The 20964-nt window shown below is 42.0% G+C and overlaps 1 protein-coding gene across 8 annotated transcripts in view; it reads right to left on the minus strand.

Moving 5' to 3' along the window:
• The window catches only part of mctp1a (multiple C2 domains, transmembrane 1a), a 138707-nt gene that overhangs the window by 44008 nt on the left and 73735 nt on the right, over positions 1 to 20964 (minus strand). For 7 of the 8 annotated variants that reach the window (XM_074638274.1, XM_074638272.1, XM_074638276.1 and 4 more), the window contains 9 exons: positions 19336 to 19500; positions 18902 to 19032; positions 17904 to 18090; positions 10921 to 11014; positions 6089 to 6191; positions 5089 to 5191; positions 4425 to 4526; positions 3848 to 3922; positions 1411 to 1530 (listed from right to left, as the gene is read on the minus strand). In XM_074638274.1, coding sequence (XP_074494375.1) covers positions 1411 to 1530; positions 3848 to 3922; positions 4425 to 4526; positions 5089 to 5191; positions 6089 to 6191; positions 10921 to 11014; positions 17904 to 18090; positions 18902 to 19032; positions 19336 to 19500 — 1080 coding nt within the window. The remainder of the gene's footprint in view (positions 1 to 1410; positions 1531 to 3847; positions 3923 to 4424; positions 4527 to 5088; positions 5192 to 6088; positions 6192 to 10920; positions 11015 to 17903; positions 18091 to 18901; positions 19033 to 19335; positions 19501 to 20964) is intronic. The other variant, XM_074638275.1, reaches the window with a different exon arrangement.

A 20964-nucleotide genomic window follows, 5' to 3' on the forward strand; every position in this document is an offset into this window, starting at 1 on the left:
CTGACATGGAGGCTGCGCTATCCAAGGCTACATCCTCCCCTCTCTATTCACCGTGTAGATTGGCAATTCTGAGGTGACCTTGTTTTCTGTGAATTCCTTGACAATTTTTTTTGTCTGACATTTTCATTTATTTCTAAAAGATAAGGGGGGCTCACACCCAGTTCAGCCTTACATGAGAGGAAATGCAAACGCACACACCGGGCTCGCCCATGAGCGCGCTTGCACACACAGAGGGAAAATGTTAACTGATCAATACTATGTCTCTTCTGACCCATGTCTTGTGATGACACTGTGACCTGCTGTACAAACACACACACACATATACACACACACACGCACACACAGCCTCTGCAGAGATGAAACCGGTGTCAGACAGCCAAATGCTGCTAATGTCTAATGTCTGCTGTGGAGACACTTAGTGCCCCCATGGTAAAGGGCTGGGGCGGGGCGGGTCCACCTGTCCTGTAGCTACTTAAGTCAGGACACTAAACCAGACAGGATTAAATGCCTGCTCTGTCATCTTTAGGGTAGGAACCTCCATACAGCCACTCACCGCCCTGCAGGAGAATGTCTTTTACTGATAGCTCTGCTGTCCAATTACACTTCACCTTTTAATACCAGACACAGATGACAGGAGGGAGAGAGAGAGGGAGAGGACGGAGAGGAGGCTGACGGGAGAAGAGAGAAAGAAGCTGCCGTTTCCACTGTCTGCAGGAACAGCTTGTCACACTTCAATAGATTAGAGCTGCATTTATTTAAGTATTTCAATGTCTGAGGGTCTCATTTGATATAGTGTTTAAGCTGCAACACCAACTCTCCACTCATTCCCAGCAACTGAGTGCCAAAACAGACACTTGCCATGTATATACCATGTGTGCTTTTACATCAAACACAAAGCCAGAAAAGAGATTTAATAGAGACTATCATATCAAGATATTTGAGTGTGTGAGTAACAGTCTGTAGAGTGTGGGAATGTACTTAACTGTGCTTGAGACATCAACAACCCCTCGTGTTAGAGTGTGCAATTACCAGTGAAGGATCCATACTTTGTTAGCAGAAATGGTCCTACAGCCTCTGTGAACATGCTGCTCTCCTGCTGCGTGTGTGCAGATGTTAACTGGCATAAAAAGTGTAAAATATATGACTATTGATGACTATTGATGATTGTTAGTCTATTTAGTATAGAGCCATCAACGTGAGTGGGGTTCATTTAATTTCAAAAAGTGTGAGATAATTACTCTGACAAAGTCATATGGTAAGTACATTTCTGAGTTTGTCTCTCTTTTTAATACACCAAATTAATAATATAACAAAAAAAATAGGTCCTGTTTCTATGAAAATGTGTACAGGTATGTGATATGCTACCACTTATGGTACTGTACATGTTTATGTAAGTGTATCTCTACTTACTACAAAAGCACAGATGCTCCTCTGTGGAGAGTCCCATTCGAAGCAGCTGTTGATGTAGCAGCCGGTGTTGATCAGGAACATGATGCAGCGTCTAACTCTGTTGAAGTTGCGCAACAGCAGCTAAAAAGGAGACAAAAACAAAACAAGTGAAAGTTTAAAACATGTCAACACTTAAGGTCAGGAACGTGTTGTAGCAAGGAAAACAGCATGATGTGATACATGTAAAAGTGTACGTGAACATATGGACATTCAGTAAAAAAAAATATCTAATAACATGCTGTACTTTTATATAACTGATGAGACTTTGTGTGAAATGTAGCGGAGTATAACTGGGGGAAAAAAACATCAAGGTTTCGTGACTTTTTCCACATAAGCTGCACATGTTTGGATATTTTCATCAAAAGACAAAGTAAACTGGAGCAAAATTATTATTACAAACATGAGGACAGCTATTACAGCCCATCTCTGATCTAGACATTTGTGAGGACGTACTGTTAAGAGGTCAGTTTTCCCTCTTTTATGTTTAGTCATGGTGTGAAGTCATCACAATTTAGTGAGTAAATATGCTATATTATATAATTAGCACCTTAGTTAAACTGACAGTAAGTCTTAATATGGTAGGTTCAAACTCCATTGTCTCTCATTCTGCTGTCACTTTGGAAAGTTAACTGGAGCATTACGTTTTACAACTTGAGATTTGCAGCTTTGACCTCACTTTGGCTTCAATATTACAGCATTACAGCACTAAGGACACCATGAGGACATTAGTGTGTTTTCCTCCTTTGGATAGCTATATATGGATGTGGATCAGCATTCAGGACAAACGGCCGCTTTAAGTGTGACAACCTGACTCACAGTGTTTCTTTAAGTCTACTCTCCCAGCGATAAAGTTAAGTACAATAATAACAATTTCCAACACAGTCCCTGGATTCTCCTCCCTGAGGGTTCTCCGTGCATTTTTGGCCAGATATGAGAGAGAGCTGGCTAACTGCTGTCCTCCCCATGGGTTGCCAACCATTCAGGGAATAGCATAACAGCAGCGCAGAATGCCAACCACCCAATCAGGTCACCACCAGGAGAAAGTGCTCCCAAAGGACAAACTGTCTCTGCAGATCGCTGTTCAAAAATTCTAGGCCATTATTTCACTCTTTGGTAAATTGTGTGTGTGTTCGAATGTGTGTATACTGTATGTGTTTGTAGCACTACAGTGAAGTCTATTGTCTTGTACTGTATGTGCGTTTCCGGGTGGATTTGCATGTGGTTAGGGGTGGCTTGGCTGCTTTGATGCTAGATGAGAGGAGGATTCCTCCTTCTCTATGTATAATTATGTGGAGCTTTTTGTTGCCAAACTGAGGATGACTGTATGGTGTCCTGCTGGGGACACACAGACCCTGAGGACAGCAAGACTGTGAATCATCCATTTCCACGTTCCTCAGCGCATGCACTTGATGTACACGCTGTACTCTTCTGGGCTCATTATTGCCATAACTGCCTTGATAAGAATATTTCATTTTTCATGAATTATTCCAAAGAGTGCCTTGAGTTATTCCTTCAAAACACTTAGAAGAAGTGAAGTCATTTATTAAGTCAAATGTCATAATTATAATTAAATGGTTTTGTTTGGCAGGCAGCTTATGTGTTTTTCTTTACTGTGTATGTGTGTGTCTGCACGCTAAGCAGCGAGCAACAGCAGGGGAGCTGCTACCACACAAAAGAGCCCTCACGGGGCAATCCCTCTAAAGCAGCCAGTGACATCATCATTGCGAGACGCTGACATGGGTCATCTCTGTGAGTCAGAGGTGAAATGGAGATGAAAAAAAGATTCTGCACTTGGGAGGAAAGGCGTAGAGTGGGCCCGAGACAGAGAGCAGAAACAGTGAGGAAAGAAGGGAATATAGATGGAGGGCTGACAAAAGCGTGGTATGGAAGCCGGTGCGTGTGTTGTGCTGTGCTGGGCTGTGCTCGGCTGTGCATGGCGCAGCGTTGACTGCTGAGCCCAAACGGTCACTCATATGACATGTCTGATGTGGGCCAGCCCCTACTATTCAGCCCTTTGTGGTGCCGCCACACTGAGCGGCGTGACAATGAAGTGCAAAGCAGCAGTGGCAAAGAGGGCCAACTATAAGGATGGCCAATCTACTTATGCACCCCAGAGCTGACAGCTTGACATTTCTATTCACCACTCAGAGTAGATGCGAGGGGGGGAGAGACGAGAGAAGGGAGAGAGGAGGGAAGAGGGAAAAAAAGAAACGAAATGCTGTTTTTCCTTCAATCATCCTGTTGTATCTTGCCCACACAGTTGTTGTGGTTTACAAGATGCCACTCTCCAGGCTTGTTGGTTTTGCTTCAGACAGTCAAGCAGAATAGGGGGTACAGTGGTGGACACAGATAAAAATGAGGCGGAGTGGCGGAAGATAAGTGTTGGCTGCTGATGTACCTGTTTGGACACTCTGGGCTCCTCCTCGATGTACTTCTGCTCAATGGGAATCAACGTCCTGAGACCAGCCTTCACCTGGAGGACGGAGTGAACACACACAGCCTCATAAACAGCAAACGGTGAGAGGGACATGACACTATTTATTCAAAATAATGACAGAGATGATGTCAATGAATTAGCGAGGAACTATATTTTTTCTAACACATTGTGTACTGATGCTGGAGGCACATGCGTAGAGCGTGCCCCATGTCAGAGGCTAGAGAGAGCGGGAGAGAAAGCTGTAAGATGGCCGCTATAGGACACACACGGCGATGGTGAATGGGCGAACAAAGGCGGTTGAGAGGGAGTCTTCGATAATTAAAGCCAAAACGAGGACGAGGGACAAGGGACGAGGGATGAGATGGAAGCGAGGGAGGGGGGACAAACAGAATAAAGACAACAGCAGCGTAGAGGGCTGGGGGGGGATGCTGGAGAGAACAAGAGAGGGATGGAGAGAGAGAGGATAATAGGGGGTGGGGGGCAAAATGAAAAAAAAAAAATCAGGGAGGAGAATCAAAAAAACTAAAGAAAGACTTACAGCATTAAAAATCACGTCTATTTCGAGAAAGATGACCCCTTTTGTTGGCCCTGTCAGCTCCTTGCTTTTCAAGGCGTAGGCTTTGCGTTCTCCATTTTGGATCTGTGGGAGAGGGACATGACAGGCGTCTGTCTGGCAATACCCGGCTGAATCGGCTCCCCGGGCCACCTTTGAACCCCAGCTGCTGGCGCTGACAGGGAACCCAAAACAACTGTGGCAACTCTGACAAGTACCTGTTCATTACCCAGTGCAGCTCGGCTCTGTCAAACAGAAATTAACTATCCTGGGGAATCATACTGTACAGCAGAGCATGGATATATTAGACACACAGTTCTACACAGGCTATCTATATATTTTTTTTAAATATAAGAGACACTCTTCTGTCCTTTTTTTTTCTATAAATCGCATCGTTCCATCTCTCTATCAGTGTCATTTTCACATCATCTCTCATCCCCTCAATTTCTTTCTTCTCACCTATCAATCTCTTCTTTTTTCTTAGCCTCTATTCCATTTTTTTCTTTTTGTCTCATCTGTGGAGTTGCAAAAATAACCTCTGCTTTTTATATCTTCCGCTGTGTGTTTTCATTCTTTCCGTTCCTCTATGTTCTCTCTATTATCCCCAAAGGAAAAGAGACACACACACAGAAATCTGCCTTTGACTCACATTTAGTAAAGGAATAGCCACTTTCCCCAGGAAGTCTGCACTTCTGTCCCGGTCCTCGTCGTAAACAGTGACCTCGAGTACCGAGTGGATGTCCTTCACGTTACTGGACCACACACAAAGACAACACCAGTGACATAAATACTGATATATGCGTTACAAACTCAAACACTGTGAAAGATGTCACGTCTTGCAAAAGCTTCTCTAAATGTTTAAGACTCACAGAAAACCGTTTGAAATCTGAAAGGCTATATGAGGCATAACAAATGCCTTATATTTGAAAACCCTCTACTACATTTACATAAATGTTTAAAAATCCCCATTAGCATGCTTTATGTGATATTGCATTACATTACTGCATGAGCTAAGTAGGACTAAAATATGAAGCTCAGACATGTCATCTTTTGAAAACTAGGTTAGTAAGAAGATAGCTGATGTTATGTATAGAAAGGAGGCTATGAGGAAGATGTGCACTCAAAGAATGACTAAATTAACCTGTCCCACCACTGGGAATTCACAGGTTTGTACTCTGGAATAAAATTTTATCATACTGTATATGTAAGAAATTATGCAGAGTTAGATCTAAAAATTTAACTATAGCCTCAGTGTAACTATATATGTGAAAAAAATATTTTTTTGAACAGAGAAAAATGTGATAAGTCTTCTTTTTTTCTTATGTTAATGTCTCCCTGGATTTACTGTAGGTATAAAATATATTTTAAAACACTACGAAATAAGCAGTTGTATTAATAATGATGGTGAATATTTTTTTCAGTTCAAAGTCCATTAATGAAAAAGGCATTCCACACTATACATTTTGAGATTGAACCACAATCGAACCAGAATTTATAAAAAAAAAATTAAAAAAAAATGTTGAATGCTATGAATTATTTTTTTTTTTTCATGAGACCTTTGCCTTGACTTTACCAGTCTTTAATTCTAAGGTACATGTCAGACAAAAAAAATATATTTTCATTACAACAGTGTTGTAAAAGCCACTCACAAAGTGAAGACCTTGTTCCACTCTGGGTTGAGGTTTTTGTAGACGGTGTGCGTCTGTAGCCGATCGTTACTCAGCTCCACCACACAGAATGGGTCACTTTTACCTGCCGAGCAAAAAAAAAAGCACACAAGAATGACCTTCTTAGTGAAAATAAAGACATAAATACAGGAGACACTAAACTTTTGTTAGCTTGAGGTTTCAAGGAAAGCGAGAATCTTAAGTAATTCCAACAGCTTTTGTCTATCTCCGATCCCTCATATTATTAAGACAGATACTATATAGCATCCCCCCCTTACACCACATGACAGCTCCAATACCCTGGACTTATCACAACTGTAATAATATGATTCTCTCATTTTTAGCCCTGATGCCATATATATTATAAAACAGTATATCAGTGGAAAAGCTGCGAGCCGTTTCTATCAACACCCTGGGAACATGGACAACTAGAAGATAAGCTCCAGGACAACTATGCCCTGGGCAGTCACAAGGAGGGGGTGCGAGAGTGAAAAGAGAGAGGAGACTTTGAGAATGGATAGTGCGGAGAACACAGACGGCGATGTGGCTCTGAAGGCCAGAGAAGTTCAAAGTAGGAGATAAAGACAGCCGAGCAGGGGTGTGAGAAACATAGCTGGTCCATGATTAGTGATTCCAAGCGAGCGGCGAGGCGGTAGCGGCAACGACGTGGTGAAAAAATGAGTGAAAGCAAGAACGGGAGAATGAAATGATGAAAGCGTGATCATCCTTTCTGCTTTGTTAAATTGACAGCAAAATAAATTAATAAAAACAGTGAAAAGGATTTTGGATATTAAAATTGAAATTTAACTCGTGTTTATTACAGGGAGTTTTATACACTGGCAGCAACACTGGTTTCATCAATATAACACAAGTGACATTTTACAGTAATAATAACAAAACAACATATATCCAAATGTAGATTTATCCTACAGAATAAATCATTTAAAAAAGGATCACATACGAAATAATTTGAGTGGCCTGTCACTGCCAAAAGATAAAACTTTAATACACTGCGTGACAACTTTAAAGACCCTTAGATGTTATAAAACACAGATATGATATATGGTTCACTATAAATCATATTCATTAATGCTAATTCATTCCAACAAAACTTTCAATTCAGAATTTACTACAGTTATGTAACTGCGCAGAGAGAGGGTGAGCGAGACCGAGAGGAGAAATAAACATAATCACAGAGTTATTTCCTCCTCCTGAGAATAGCGTACTGTACTATAATAATCAAAACCAGTAATGTCCTATATATTCTCTATTTGTTTACTAACGTCTCACATCTCAATTTCTTTGTACACAGAAAGGAGAGAGACCAGCTCCCCATGCCTGCCAGCCCACCTCCCTTCCACTGCCTCGAAATGAACTAAAAACAACAAAATTCTTAATTCTGGCTTTGATCATTATTTTTTATTAAAACTGTTGGGAGCCGTTGCGCTGTTTGTTCGAGCTTATCACTTGAAAAGACTGGGTCAGGAAGTTAAAAAAGAATATGTCCCACGCGAATTCCCGTGGAAAAATACAGAGAATATTGAAATATTAGTAAAGCAGCAATGTTGCATAATAAGACTCAATAAAGTTGGGATTGAGTTCAAAGCCCCCCGCCACAATTCTGTATGTGCTCGTGTGTGTCCGTCTGTGTCCGTCTGTGTGTGTGTGTGTGAGTGTCATTGATTGGTGTGATTTTCTTCAAATGTTGTGACAAGGGCAGGACATTTAGTGGGTGTGCAAAGTAAATGTCACCGTGATCAATGCTGAGCCGTAGGTGTTGCCTTTCATATCTGTTTGTGGGGCTCTATTGATGTGGAGTGTTTGAAGTGGATATTGACAGCTATGACTCCTACGACAGAAAACAAGATACATTAAAATAGACAAAAAACAATGGACTCAAAAGCCTAGTTCTCAAAGCGGCTCTGTGTACTGTACATACTTTGTTAGCCATATAAATTGCTTGCATGGCAAGTAAAATATGTATTGTATTATGAATCATGAATACACACAAACATGTATCATAAATTTGTAAATAAGTAAAAAGAATATATTTTGGCAGTTTTTTTTACAGTAGTGAATATTTGAAATCCTCCTTAATCATCGCGGAGCGTCCATAGCATAAACGATTATAATGTTGTCCCCACAAATCACGTCTGATTAAATTTAAATGCAATCATCCAAATTAAGAGCTGGAAAATTATTTCTGCAGAACCCGGTCCCTCCCCCATTTCCTCTCTAATATTCTGTTTTTAATGACATGGCAGGCTGTGTTGCCGCAGAGAGCCAGTTGTCATTGGTGATGAACTTTCACCTTATTGGCCGCCAGCACCAGAGGCGGCTGTCTTAACCAATTACACGCTCAGGTTTGAGCGCCACTCAGAGATCATCCAGGTAATGTCCGAGCAAAGCTCCTCCCCCCCTCTGGGTCCCGTCTCTGTGGCGCTGGCGGAGGGTTTGCAGCGAGGAGCGGGCTCAAACTCATTTCAGTGCGCCCTGAGATAAGTGTGGAGGATGAATACGGTACGGAGACGAGGGAGCGCGCTGTAATTGCCTCGCAGGAAGCTTAGAGTTAGTGAGGAGTTTGAGGCTGGAGAGGAAAGCGCACGCTCTCCTGTTCCTGTATAATCACAATTAATTATGATTCAGACTTTAAAGTGTAAATCAATCACATTTTTTGTTGCATTTATTGCTATACATGATTATCTACAGTATTCCTCCAAGTGTCAAGTGATGCGGTGCAAAATCTACACTTCACTGACAGCTTTTGTTTTGATATTGAGTGAAGAAGGAAAGTCTAAACGCGCTATGGTGTTGCTGCTGTAGGTGCATGTGTGTGTGTGTGTGTGTGTGTGTGTGTGTGTGTGTGTGTGTGTGTGTTACTATTGAAATGTTCTAACAGTATAGCATCCACTCAGAGGGACAAGAGCTGGCAGACAAAAGGGATTGTTGGTTTTAGAGACTATTTTCAGTTATCCTACTCGGGCTGGAGAGGAGCTACTCCACAAAAACACTTCAATTAGAGAGAGAGAGATGGCTAGAGAGGAGAGAGAGAGAGAGAGAGAGAGGAGGAGGGAAAAAGACGGGAGAGGAGACAGGCAGCGTGAATGGGAGAGATGGTGAACTCTCTCTCTCACTGACCCCTCTCTCTGTCTGTCTGTTTGTCTGTCCGTCTGTTTCTCTCTCACCTTGCTCCTGACCCTCTCTTGGTCTGGGCTGTTAAAATAGGGTGTTCATGTGGTGAGGGCTCTTATGTGGCTCTTACAGAGGTATTGTTTCTGCCAGTGACACACACACACACACACACACAGCGTCAGACTCAAAACAGGAATAAGCCATCTAGAAACAGACTGGCTGAAAGAAATCGTTTTCTGGGGAACAAAAGACAAATATTTTCTTTTGTCCTTGCTTGTAAGAATGTATGAATTCAAATACGATTACAAATTGGTGTCTAAATTTGAGATCTCTTTGCTATAAGTAAAAAAGTTGAGTGAAAACCCACATGTGAAACCAAAGCCCATTATTTTCTCTTGGCTTTTTGTGAATATATGAAGAGTCCCATGTTGAAATATCTTCACTTGTATTCTGTTTTTTAGCACGTTAAATTCACATTTTCCATGTGAAACACATATGGCACTGCATTTTTTTCACTTTTTTCCAATTGTTTTTGTATTCAGTCTTAGTACTTTCTATGTAAAATATAAGCCCTGGTTGGCACCACAAGACGTGCTGCACTTGTAACTGTGAAGTAAGCCTGTAGCAATAATTTTCAAATCACCACGGGCTGTAGAGGCACCGCTCTGAAACCAAACATGTTCTCTATGACCACGTCAAACCGGCAGAGACAAAGTGAAAGGCAAACAAACAGCCACTAACATTATATTTCCACAGTTTTACTCTTGTTATTTTTTTTTTTGGAAGGATCCATGAAGCTCAGACTGAATGATGAGCTCTACAACGAGGTCACGGAGCAAATTTCTGCTCCGAGTGAAATACAAGAGCCAGAGAGCCATTAGCCCTGCACTCCGGCTGCTCCGGTCGCTCCACGCAATAACCCAAATCAACCAGCTCCACTCTGTATTGGCTAATGGGACTGTGGCTGTTTCAATTGGAGAGAAAAAAACTCTCTCTCTCACACACACACAGACACACACACACTTCTCTCTCTACTAGATAATACAGAGTGAAAAACTAGGCCTGTCCACTGTAGACCTAATTAAAAGTAAGAATTAATGGAGAATGGAGGATTCAGAGAGAGCAAGCAGGGAACGAGCGGGAGGAGGGAGGAGGAGGGAGAGAGATTTGTTGGTTCAAATATGTACTTTTTCTCTATTATTCAAATGAGCATCCTGCATCTTTTCTAAAAAATGCAGAGACAAATTTAGCGTCCTGCACAAAGTAGACTTTAACTCTCTCTGAGGATTCTCATAGAGAATCATCCCTTAAACCAAAATTACACCCTGACTTTATCTTTGGCTAGATTTATGGCAGATTGCTGGTGGAGGAAAATGCGTCAGAGAAATTGTTCAATGTCTAAACACAAAACTCAAGCAAAAGTTATTTAAAGGCAAAAAAAAGAAAATACTCTTGTTATTAAGAGTATTACTGTTATTACCAGATGCTCTGTAGTGCTCACATAGTAAAGCACCAACAGAAATTGCAAAACAGCAGCAAAAATGGGGAGCTATTTGTCAGATTATTTTTAAGTGCATGAATATATGAGCACGAATAGAGTGAAAAATGAAGAGACCAACTTTTAACAATGTATACTGCAGAGGTTATGGTCCTGTTGTTTGGATTTAAGGTCAATGTCTTACCTGTGACATCTGCTACCATCAGTCCCTCAGCCCTGATGACCTTAACCTGCACCACGCCGACATCTTTCAGGTTGTGGAGTGACCTCCACAGGCTCTGAAACATCACAGGAACAGGGGTGAGAGGTCAAAGAGGACGCCAAATTAGCATGGAAGAGAAAGGCAGGTCAATAGCCTGACATTTCATTAAGAGAGGAAAGGGTAGAATATGTCCTTTAACAGTCCTCTTATTTGAAAATGTAGAGCTGGCATTTATAGTCGAGTCTAACAGAGGACAAATGGCCAGATTTAATTTCACTGAATAGCTGCACTTGCCTGTTTGAAATGTTTCTCAACTTTGTACTTTTCACATAAAATGAAACTTCACTGATTTTGGTAGAGAAGATGAGTCAAGCAGAAATATATTGCAAAAGGTTACAGCGAATAAATACAGTACACAGATAAAAGTAGAACAAAAAGGGGTCATTGGAGACAACAGGCGAGTTCAACACTGTAACATGTGAAGTAGAACAAGAGAATTCAGCGTTATATCTATTACTAATATACAACGAGCAGGTGACTATGGGTTGAGAATGCATGATGTCTTCTAAACTATACACTCTCCACTTTTGCAATTAGAGTAAGGGCTTTTAGTGCTTTTCCATTAACTGTTCCACTCAAAATGAATAAGTTAGTCATTAAGTCAGTTACAGAGGAAATAGTTCCCCACTGTGTTTTAGTGAAAAACAGTGTTTCCCATCGTGTTTTGCATATTGACTATGAGGAGAGGAAACCGTTGTGGCAGAACATGTTTGTATGGTATTTGAACATCTTCTCTCCATAACTTAATGTGGAAAAAAATGCCCACATTTGAATGCAGTTTTAACACATTCTGATGTGTATTATTTTGATTCACTCCCTGGTGTCAGTCTGGATGATTTAATTGACTGGCTGGTGTTTACTTTTTTCGTCACTCCATGAATTGCTTCCTCGCAATGTTGTAAGAAAAAAGAGGTGTTAAGATAGCGTGTGAATAGCAGCATTAGTATCAACAAAATAAGAAAGACAACAGTGAAATAAATGCTATATGAAATTAAAAACAAAATGTTAAAACACTCAAAAATATGCAATGTAAGTGCAATACAGTATATAACGAAATAGGAATATGGAGAAAATGAAGTTACCGCACATATGCATGATTTGCATGTGATGTGATATTAATGTATCTGTTGTATTATTGTATACTGCCTACACTTCTGCTTGTGTGTTTGTTTGATTTATAGAGAGATGGAGAGAGAGAGAGAGAGAGTATTAGGCTGATAATATGATAATAGAGATGTTGTGGTGAGTGGACACATCCAGTGAAGCGTGACTGGCAGTGATATCATAGTTATGAGGCAAACACACACTGACCTCCACACACACACACACACTCTGTCCAGTTTACACAACATCCAAACAAAAGGAGGGGGAAAAACACTCACGATAGGTAAACAACCCAACTGTAAAACAAAAAGTCAAGCATACAAGATTACTCACACATACACACAATCTCCCCCCTGATATTTCTCTCCTTCTTGCAACCTCACACACCATAAAGACACATTCATGTCATGAGATGTCATGTGATTTGTCTGAAATGAGAAGGGAAATACTGTACGCACAAGGGGAAAGAATGATGACTGTGTAAAAACTAGTCTGTAAATCAGTGGAATAAAGGGAGACCTGTGGCGATCAACAGCTGGGCCATGAGGCATGGACACACTGACAGATACGCGCACAGTCATAATAAACTCATGCTTTTGTTCACACCCAAATACCCAGGTATAAACACATGCATAGAAAACCTACACTGAGGCCAAATTGAGTAGCATGTCGGCGTGTCTTAAAAGCAAAGTGGAAATGCACTTCACTTCAATTTATTTCTCTCTCTCTGGCAATAACCCCTTCCATCCCCACAGGAGTAATTATAATTTAAATTTCAGAGTCAGGGCCAGGCTACAGACTTAATTCATTATTACCAACTCTGTCAGACTCTGCCTGTTTCCAGCGATATCATTGTCCAAAAGCTCTCTAAAGGAGATGAGAGGGGAGAGTGTGTGAAAGAAAGAGAGGGGGAACGAGAGTGTGTGAAAGAGAGAGAAAGAGAGACATAGAAAGCGAGAGGGAGGGAGAGAGGGGACAACTCTCAATTTTAAGGCACGATTTCTCTGAAGATACAGCTGCTTGTTGTGATTATTGGGGAGCAGCCGGGATGAGAGACACAGGGAGGAAAAGAGTCAGAGAAAGGGCATGAGAGAGGCAACAGAGGGAGACACAAGGGCAAAATAATGGCTGAGTAGTTAGTGTTCGACAGTAGAAACCTAGCTGGGAATCGAACATCATTACGTTTTTGGTCCGGACCGAAATGTGTCAGTAGCAACGAGTATCAAAAACTATACCAAAAGATGGCATTGAATATCTGGTCAGATTCATAATCCTGTTTACTCAGTATTGAATCCGATATTTACGGATTTATGTTGTAATTTCACCAATTTAGACTGTATCTTATTGGTTAAGATTTGTAATCTTGTTTAATTGTTTGACAGTTCTTGATTTAAATTCAGACTATGTTTTGTTTAGGCAGAGTCCTTGTACGGCTGCTTGAACATTCAACATTTGAGAAGTTTGACTTTTTTTGTTAAGTAAAAAAAGCATGGAAAAATATTGCAAATCATGGCTTTAAGTACAGTATTAAAAAAAGTATTGTTTTGGTATTGTACCAAAAAGACATTAGTATCAACATTTCAATATATACCACAGCTTGGTTTCTGTATTGATACACAGATACACAAAATGGCACCGAGATTGAAAAAAGAAAATGAGACAGAATTACTTCTTTAATGTATGGATGCAAAGATATTTCTTTCACCCCCCCAACCCATCATCCACACTCCATCCCTTCCTCCCACATACAGGCTCCCTGAGGGGACATTTAGGTTTCAGCCTCAATCCATGACGGGTGGAGAGAATGCACCCATCCTCCACGAGGATTGAAATCATCATCAGAAAGATAAACAGTAAAAGATGGAGTAGACGGACAGACCGACAGGTAGAGAGATGAAGAGAGGCCATGACCAACCCCCAACCCCCTCATTTACGTCTCCCCACACCCCCATCAACGCGCAGGTGGATTGACGTGGATATGGAGGAGATGAAAAGGAGGGATGAACAGAGGAGAAAAAGAGAAAAATGGAAGGACGGAGTTGTCTTTCATAAAACAAACCCCCGCCCTGCCTGTGATTGACATCTTGTCACTGTGACATCTTCTTCCCGTCTCTGTCACACTCAACAGACACACAAACACACAGATGAATCAGCCCCGGCATAGCATTATGACTCGCTGTCATCTTTGCATCGTGTCACCTTTCATCAGCGCTCCATATAACATTTCACACGCAGACACACACAAAGCGTCTGCCCGGCAGCCGCGCGGTTCAGGGGACATTTAATCAAATGCCTGTGAAATGCTCAAACGCCAACCAAATGCTAACAACCTCCTCTCAATTCCCACTCCTGTTCATCAACTCGGGATCACTGTCTGTCAAGATTCTCTCTCAAAGTTTGCTCTCTGCCCGTCCCACACTCTACTGCAGCCCCTTATCTCACTTCCTGTCCAGGTTGTGTCCTTTCTCTTCACCTTACAGTGCACTGGAGTGGGTGGGAGAGGTACTGCAGGTGTGCGTGTGTGAGTGTGCATACATGTGGGTGGGTGGTGAAGTGCCACCACTTCAGCGGAGGTCGCCATGTCCTCCTTCTCTCATCCACCCATCTTGCGGCCACCTCAGGCCCATTAAGAGCCATTAGTGTGTGTGCTCCTTTGCCATCATAATGCATAAATCTCTTTCTCTCCTTTTCCCTCTCTCTCTCTGTCCCTCTCTACTTCTGGGAAACAGTAATTAGGGATGAAGGAAAGGTTACGGTGAGAAATAGTACATCTAAGGCAGTTGACACTAAGTGTATTGCACCGTGTTGCATATAGCTCTGCCGTCAGCTGCATTCAAAGTAGTTTGCAGTAGAAAATCATGTGTACTCGTTCACACACGCATACATGCGGTACACATGCAAGTGTACAGAGGCACTCACAAACCTGCCAGACACACACACACACACACACACACACACAAAGCCGTCACAATGCAGAACAGCTAGAATGAGAGAGACATTAATGAGCTCGGCGCTAGCATCAGATCCCGGCACTCAGGTGTCTATTATCTGCTTTCTTCAATGGCCACAGATTGGGATGAGGAAAAAACACCTGCCAAATGCAACACAGTGACCTCACTGTGACCACATGAGGTGTGGCGTGTGTACGTGTGTGTGTGTGTGTGTGTGTGACAAAGACATTCGTAGGATTTAAAATCTGTAATGTGTTCTTAGAGATTCAGGTTATTAAAGTGTGCATGCACGTAGGTGTGTGTTGTTTTTTTTTTACAATATCAACACTTTGCAATCCACTGCCTTAAAGTCACCTAGCGTGTGTGTTTTCATGATGAGCAGGGGGGGTGTACACTGCTGAAGGCTGGCACGAGCAGAGGATTTCAATTGTTTTCTCATTCTCATTTGTGAAGGTATCCGCTCTTTAAAGCTGTGATGATGACAGCATGGTACTTGTATTTCTCCGCCAACCCCCATCTTTTTTATTAGATAGCTGACGCAGGAAGGTACTGTTTTTGCATGCGTCTGTATGTGTGTGCCTGTTTGTGATTAGCAGTAGTGGATGCTTTGTGCAGGCTTGTGCTGGACAGCTGATTTCAAGCAGATAATACCAGTCAGTAAAAATGTGCCCAAGCACAATAACATACACCTACACATGCACACACACACACACACACACACACACACACACAGATTAGCGGGCTTTGAGCAGCACAGTTATGTATTAGTGGTGGTACTTGGGCTTATCAGTGCTCTTTGATAAGGTACATCTTTATTAAATTCTCTAACTGAAAGACGGCCAGTCTGGGGAAAAGGAATATGTTAATAGGTAGGGACCATTCAAGTCTTCAAACCGACCTCACTGTGCCCCTCCATCTGCAACCCCCCACCTTCTATCTCTCCATCCCTTCATCTAACGGGAGGGCCACGGTGGCAACAGACAAAGAGTCGAGGCTGCCGGGAGAGCGGGACAGAGATGGGAGAGAGAAGGAGGCAGGAAAAGAAGGTAGGCGAAGGAAGGAAAATGTCTCGCCTTCAGCCGAGCAGAAAAACGGGGTCTGCACGAGTTGTGAGAGAGGTGAAATAGCTTTTTCTTTTCATTTTACACGCCTTCCCTTCCCGGTGCAACCCTCATCCTTTACCTCTCGCCCCCTATTACACACACTCACACAAACACACACACTCACACTCCCCGCCCTCATTTTGTGGCTGTGAGGAGAGGCACAGCGTGTGCATGTCCCAGTCCTAGAGCTCCCCCCTCTGATCTTGGGTGGTTGCTGCAGCGCGGAGCAGAGTGGTCAACCTCCTGTGGCTAGCCAATAAGGCACCGCCACGGTTATGTAGGTCGCGGCACCCGTGTTCGGCCTGTGGAGCCTCGCCGCTGGTGCCTATGCACACAGCGAACGACGCAAACACACACCAGCTGGGACGTACCGTTAACTGAAATCAGTATAATCACTATAATGTCACAAACACAGACAGCTACTCACTGTTGTGTACACTGTACAGCATGTGAACACACACGCATAAGATACCACGCACATAAAAGCACACGTAACTAAGTGGTACTCACGGGAAAATGTATTCCAACAATTCTCCTAGACAATTAAATGTAATAATGATTAAACAAATCTTCCATCTTTTTTCTTTTTATTAAGTCCTAAATTAAACTAAAAGCATTAAGTGAACACATATCTTCTATTAAAAAAGTGAATATGGCTGCAGCGTTGAGTGATAACTGCTGATTCTGTTGATGTGCAGAAAAGAAGTGTCCCACGTCAAGGTTGTCATTGAATGAAACCTATTGAAAGTTTGTGTGTGAGTGTCTCTTTGTAGCAAGGAGTGAAGATGACAGGGTGAGAGGGGTTAACTAGGCTAAGACAAAGGCATAGGCTGGAACCATTGTGTTGAGTGGAGGGCCTCTGGGGCAGATGGGGCCTTACGGCTCTCTCACTCTCTCTCTCTCTCTCTCTCTCTCTAATACTGAGCTCAAATCAATGACAACTGGCTAACAAGCCAAGACATTTTACATGCAAATAAATGAGTCCACATGCATTAATCATAAATGCAACTCACTGCAGAATGCTGATGCAAATACCGCACAATACTGGTGGCGTGAATCATAGCAACAGAAACAAACCAGCGATGCGAGCCCTCCATCTTTTCCAAACAGTTAGTCCAAACCTCTCTTCTTCCTTCCTTTCTTTCCCTTTATGAATCTCATCATCTCCCTCTTCACCCACTCCGCTGCTCTCCACGTCTTCTAACTTCAAACCACAGCTGCAACTTGGTGGAATTTATTTTTTAACTCAGCACACTAGCTTGTGAAAAAAAATTAATAAGTGAGATTCTTCATAAAATGTGAATCAATTGTGACTTTATAACAATCAGAAGTCCGATGACACTGTAAATGTGCGTGGGAGTTGTTGTTCGACACGTCAGTCTGACTCATGACAAAAAAGAAACAATGCTTTTCTTTGTCTTTGCAACTTGGACATGTGGACACGTGCCACACAGCCGTCAATTAAAGGAAGAAGCCACAGTATCAGGTACATGGTCAATCAGTAATACAAGGGGTACTGCGTGAAATTAGTTGCAGCTGTGTGTGAAGGAAAGTATGAAGTATGTGGGCATGGTTGTAGTTGTATTTACGCTCTCTTGTATTTTCATAGTTTTAATACATTTTTGGTCTTTCAGTTGAGTTCTCATATACAATATTGTGTACTTTTCTCCCAGAAGTATTAACACAGCAGAATATTCTCCTCTCACACACACAGCATGAGGCCACTCTTGCAATAAAACAAACTCACATATCTCTGCGTGATCTGGTGTCTCTCCTGCGGGTCGTCCAGCATGTTAACTGACAGGTCTGAGATGGAAACGGCGGCGGAGGCAGTGAGTGTAACCAGCAGCACCAGCACACCTTCACCTTCCTCCAGTGGCCGGTCCAGCTTGTATGTGTGTTCTTTACTGAGAGGCGTCAGGTCGATGGTACACCTAAAGTGCACACACAAACAAATAGAAACCAAATTACAGTTTTAGAGTATTGTACATTTTGTGGGGACGCTGACTCTGCTGAACAGGCTGGTACTGTAGTAAAAAAAGACTAAACTTTAAGACTAAACTTAAAGAAATGCTAGTGTAGCCATTATGAGGGGCTGAAGCTTGCAGAAAAAATGTCTGCAAAGTAATAACCATCACAGAACGTCTCAAAGAAGTAACACAGAAAGAGGTCTCCAATTTCCCTTTAGAAATGAAGTTTCTACTAGTTATCATCTCATCAAAAAGACATCACACATTGCTCTACAGCATAGCAACAGCCTACAACTTACAGTATAGCAAGCGTCATGTGTGTAGTATATAAGCAACTGCAGACAACTTAGCCAAAGCTAACCCAATTAATACCTTTAAGTAGGCACTTGAGAGCATCTTCTCTTGACTGAATTGATTTTCTGGCATGCTCTTAATATATCTCCAGTTAATATCAAGACACGGCAATAGTAATTACTGGCCTTGGGTCAAAAGAGTTCAAAGCAAAGGCTTCCTCGAGTGCCTCCATGCTGCTATACTCATGGATATCGAACGGGAGGTTCAAAATGAGTAAATCTGTACAAATTATAAACATGGCCATTTGAACTAAAATGATCGGACATACTGTTATTGTGCAATCTTTTCCTGTAAGACCTGTCTGAAAAGATCCTAAAAGTCAAAGATATGCGTGATTTTGCTACGCCTGTTCTACCGTTACAACCCTGACAAAAGACTGAGATAGCTACATCTCCACACAGCCTGATGAAGACCACTGCACCTTCCCATGAAGTCATCCTTCTTTCCAGCATCTTTGTCCCAGACAGTAATGTCCACGAAGCCCCCCTGTTCTTCATACAGGTGGAAGTCAAACTGCTCTCTCCACTGGGGGTTCAGCGTTTTGGGAATTGTCTGAGTAAACAACAGAAGGAAATACTGTACATTGCTTGTCCATATGTGCTTGTACATGTTATCGTGGAAGGTTAGCTGTTTTTTTTTCTATTGAGCAATGTTCAAATAAGCCTAACTTAGTCTTTAATATGAATTGTACGACTGAAAAGGTGTTCCTCAATAGCTTAATTGTGTGCTGAATATGGAAATGAATAAAATGTTGCAATAAAACACCTTCCTTTCTTGATCACAGGGCCACATATAAAGAGCCTTATTCAGAATTATGTGAAGGTGACCGTCAAATTAAATATTTAGTGCGTTTACCTTGCTCTTGTACTTCTGGTGCCCCATCCTGAATTTGACGTAAGGGTCGCTGAGGCCGTTGGCATCCATGGGCTGGAGGCTGCGACCTTCTATCAGGCTGATGCTGACGATACCTCGCCACAGCTGGGCTTTTCTGTGCACATCTGACAGACGCATACTCTGATACTGCAGCAGGCACACACACACATTCAAACAAAACATTTACACAGACAAGTGTGCATTTATACACACACACAAACACCCACAAAATAAACACACATATGCATTAATTAAACTCAAGGTAGAATTACGGCTTGTGTACACTTTGTCAACAGGAAAATATGCAATTCCAAACACATCAAGACAACACAGAGAGGAGCAGGCAAAACACACAAGATAAGACTTAAAACACAAAATGAGATAATTCTACACAATTTACCCCTGACGTGTGAGCTCACCTGACATGCCTGAACATCACTTTCAATTACAAAACGTAGCATCCCACTTTAATCAAGTGAAAGAAACGGAAAAACATGCACTGTAACCTTTGAATGTTTACTGAGATTCTAGGCGAGTGATTTGTAGACTGTTGTATCCAAAACGGGCAGACCACTGAGATGCTGTTCCAGTGTAACTGTAAATTTCTTATTCCATCTGGCTGCACTGTAAGTTGACAGCGCTGCAAATTCAGATTGATGATTCTCCATATTTTAAGTTTTTTTTCCAACAGTTTTCTCAGCACTTACAGGCCTATTTAACCTCTCTTTGAATCATGTCAGTATCCTTCACTAAAACAAAGAGCAGGGTATTTATTTGTCAAACAAATACACCCCTCTCTCTCTCTCTCTCTTTCTCTCCCTCCTTCTCTTTATGCCTTTCCCTCTCCTCCTTCCTCGTTAGGGAGAATTTATTAGCATAGCTTTTGTTTTGCGGGTGAATTTCATTAAACTCTGAACAAACCCTGCCTCGCAAGTGCAGGCCTTTGATCTGGAGACGGAGCCTCTTAATTTCCATTCTCCAGACATTAAACAATGCGAATGGCTCCCTGCAATACAGCCAACCTCCCATACTGCAACTCCCACATCTTTCATTTCTCCTGTTCACTTGCTGCTAACACACTGTATGCTAATGATGAGAGGTCGCTGTTATGTCCTACTCGAGCACAACCCTAATTGTTTCCTTGTTTTGTTGCTACATATTTCTTGTTACAGAAAACCATGGGCTATTTGGATTGGGAATCCACGTCTCTCTGCCAGAGCACAGCAGGAGAGAGATCATGCACAGAAGATGTTCGGAGGCTGAAATTCTTATAAGAGATAGTAACATTCAGTTTAAGAACTAATACAGCCTTGCACATAACTTTTGTCAGCCCTTTGGAAGAATAAAAAAACGTTTGAAGTACCAAAATAAGCATTTTGCCTCGTGGTAAAGTCAGAGAGACCTGGATTTAATATGCATCTGACTCATAATCATTATCTCAAACGACTTCTTGAATAGCATCTTTCTGCTGTGGGTTCAACACTCATAGATGCTTCATTAAAAAGAAGTGGTTGTGTAAAAATAACCATGTACTTGTATGCAGTCGAGCGCGGAGCCAGGGAGGCACTCAGGAGCAGCGCCTTTTTTTCGGTGGGGTAGCACATTAGCTGG

This window comes from Sebastes fasciatus, chromosome 6 (genome assembly GCF_043250625.1).
Source record: "Sebastes fasciatus isolate fSebFas1 chromosome 6, fSebFas1.pri, whole genome shotgun sequence".
NCBI classification, from domain to species: Eukaryota; Metazoa; Chordata; class Actinopteri; order Perciformes; family Sebastidae; genus Sebastes; species Sebastes fasciatus.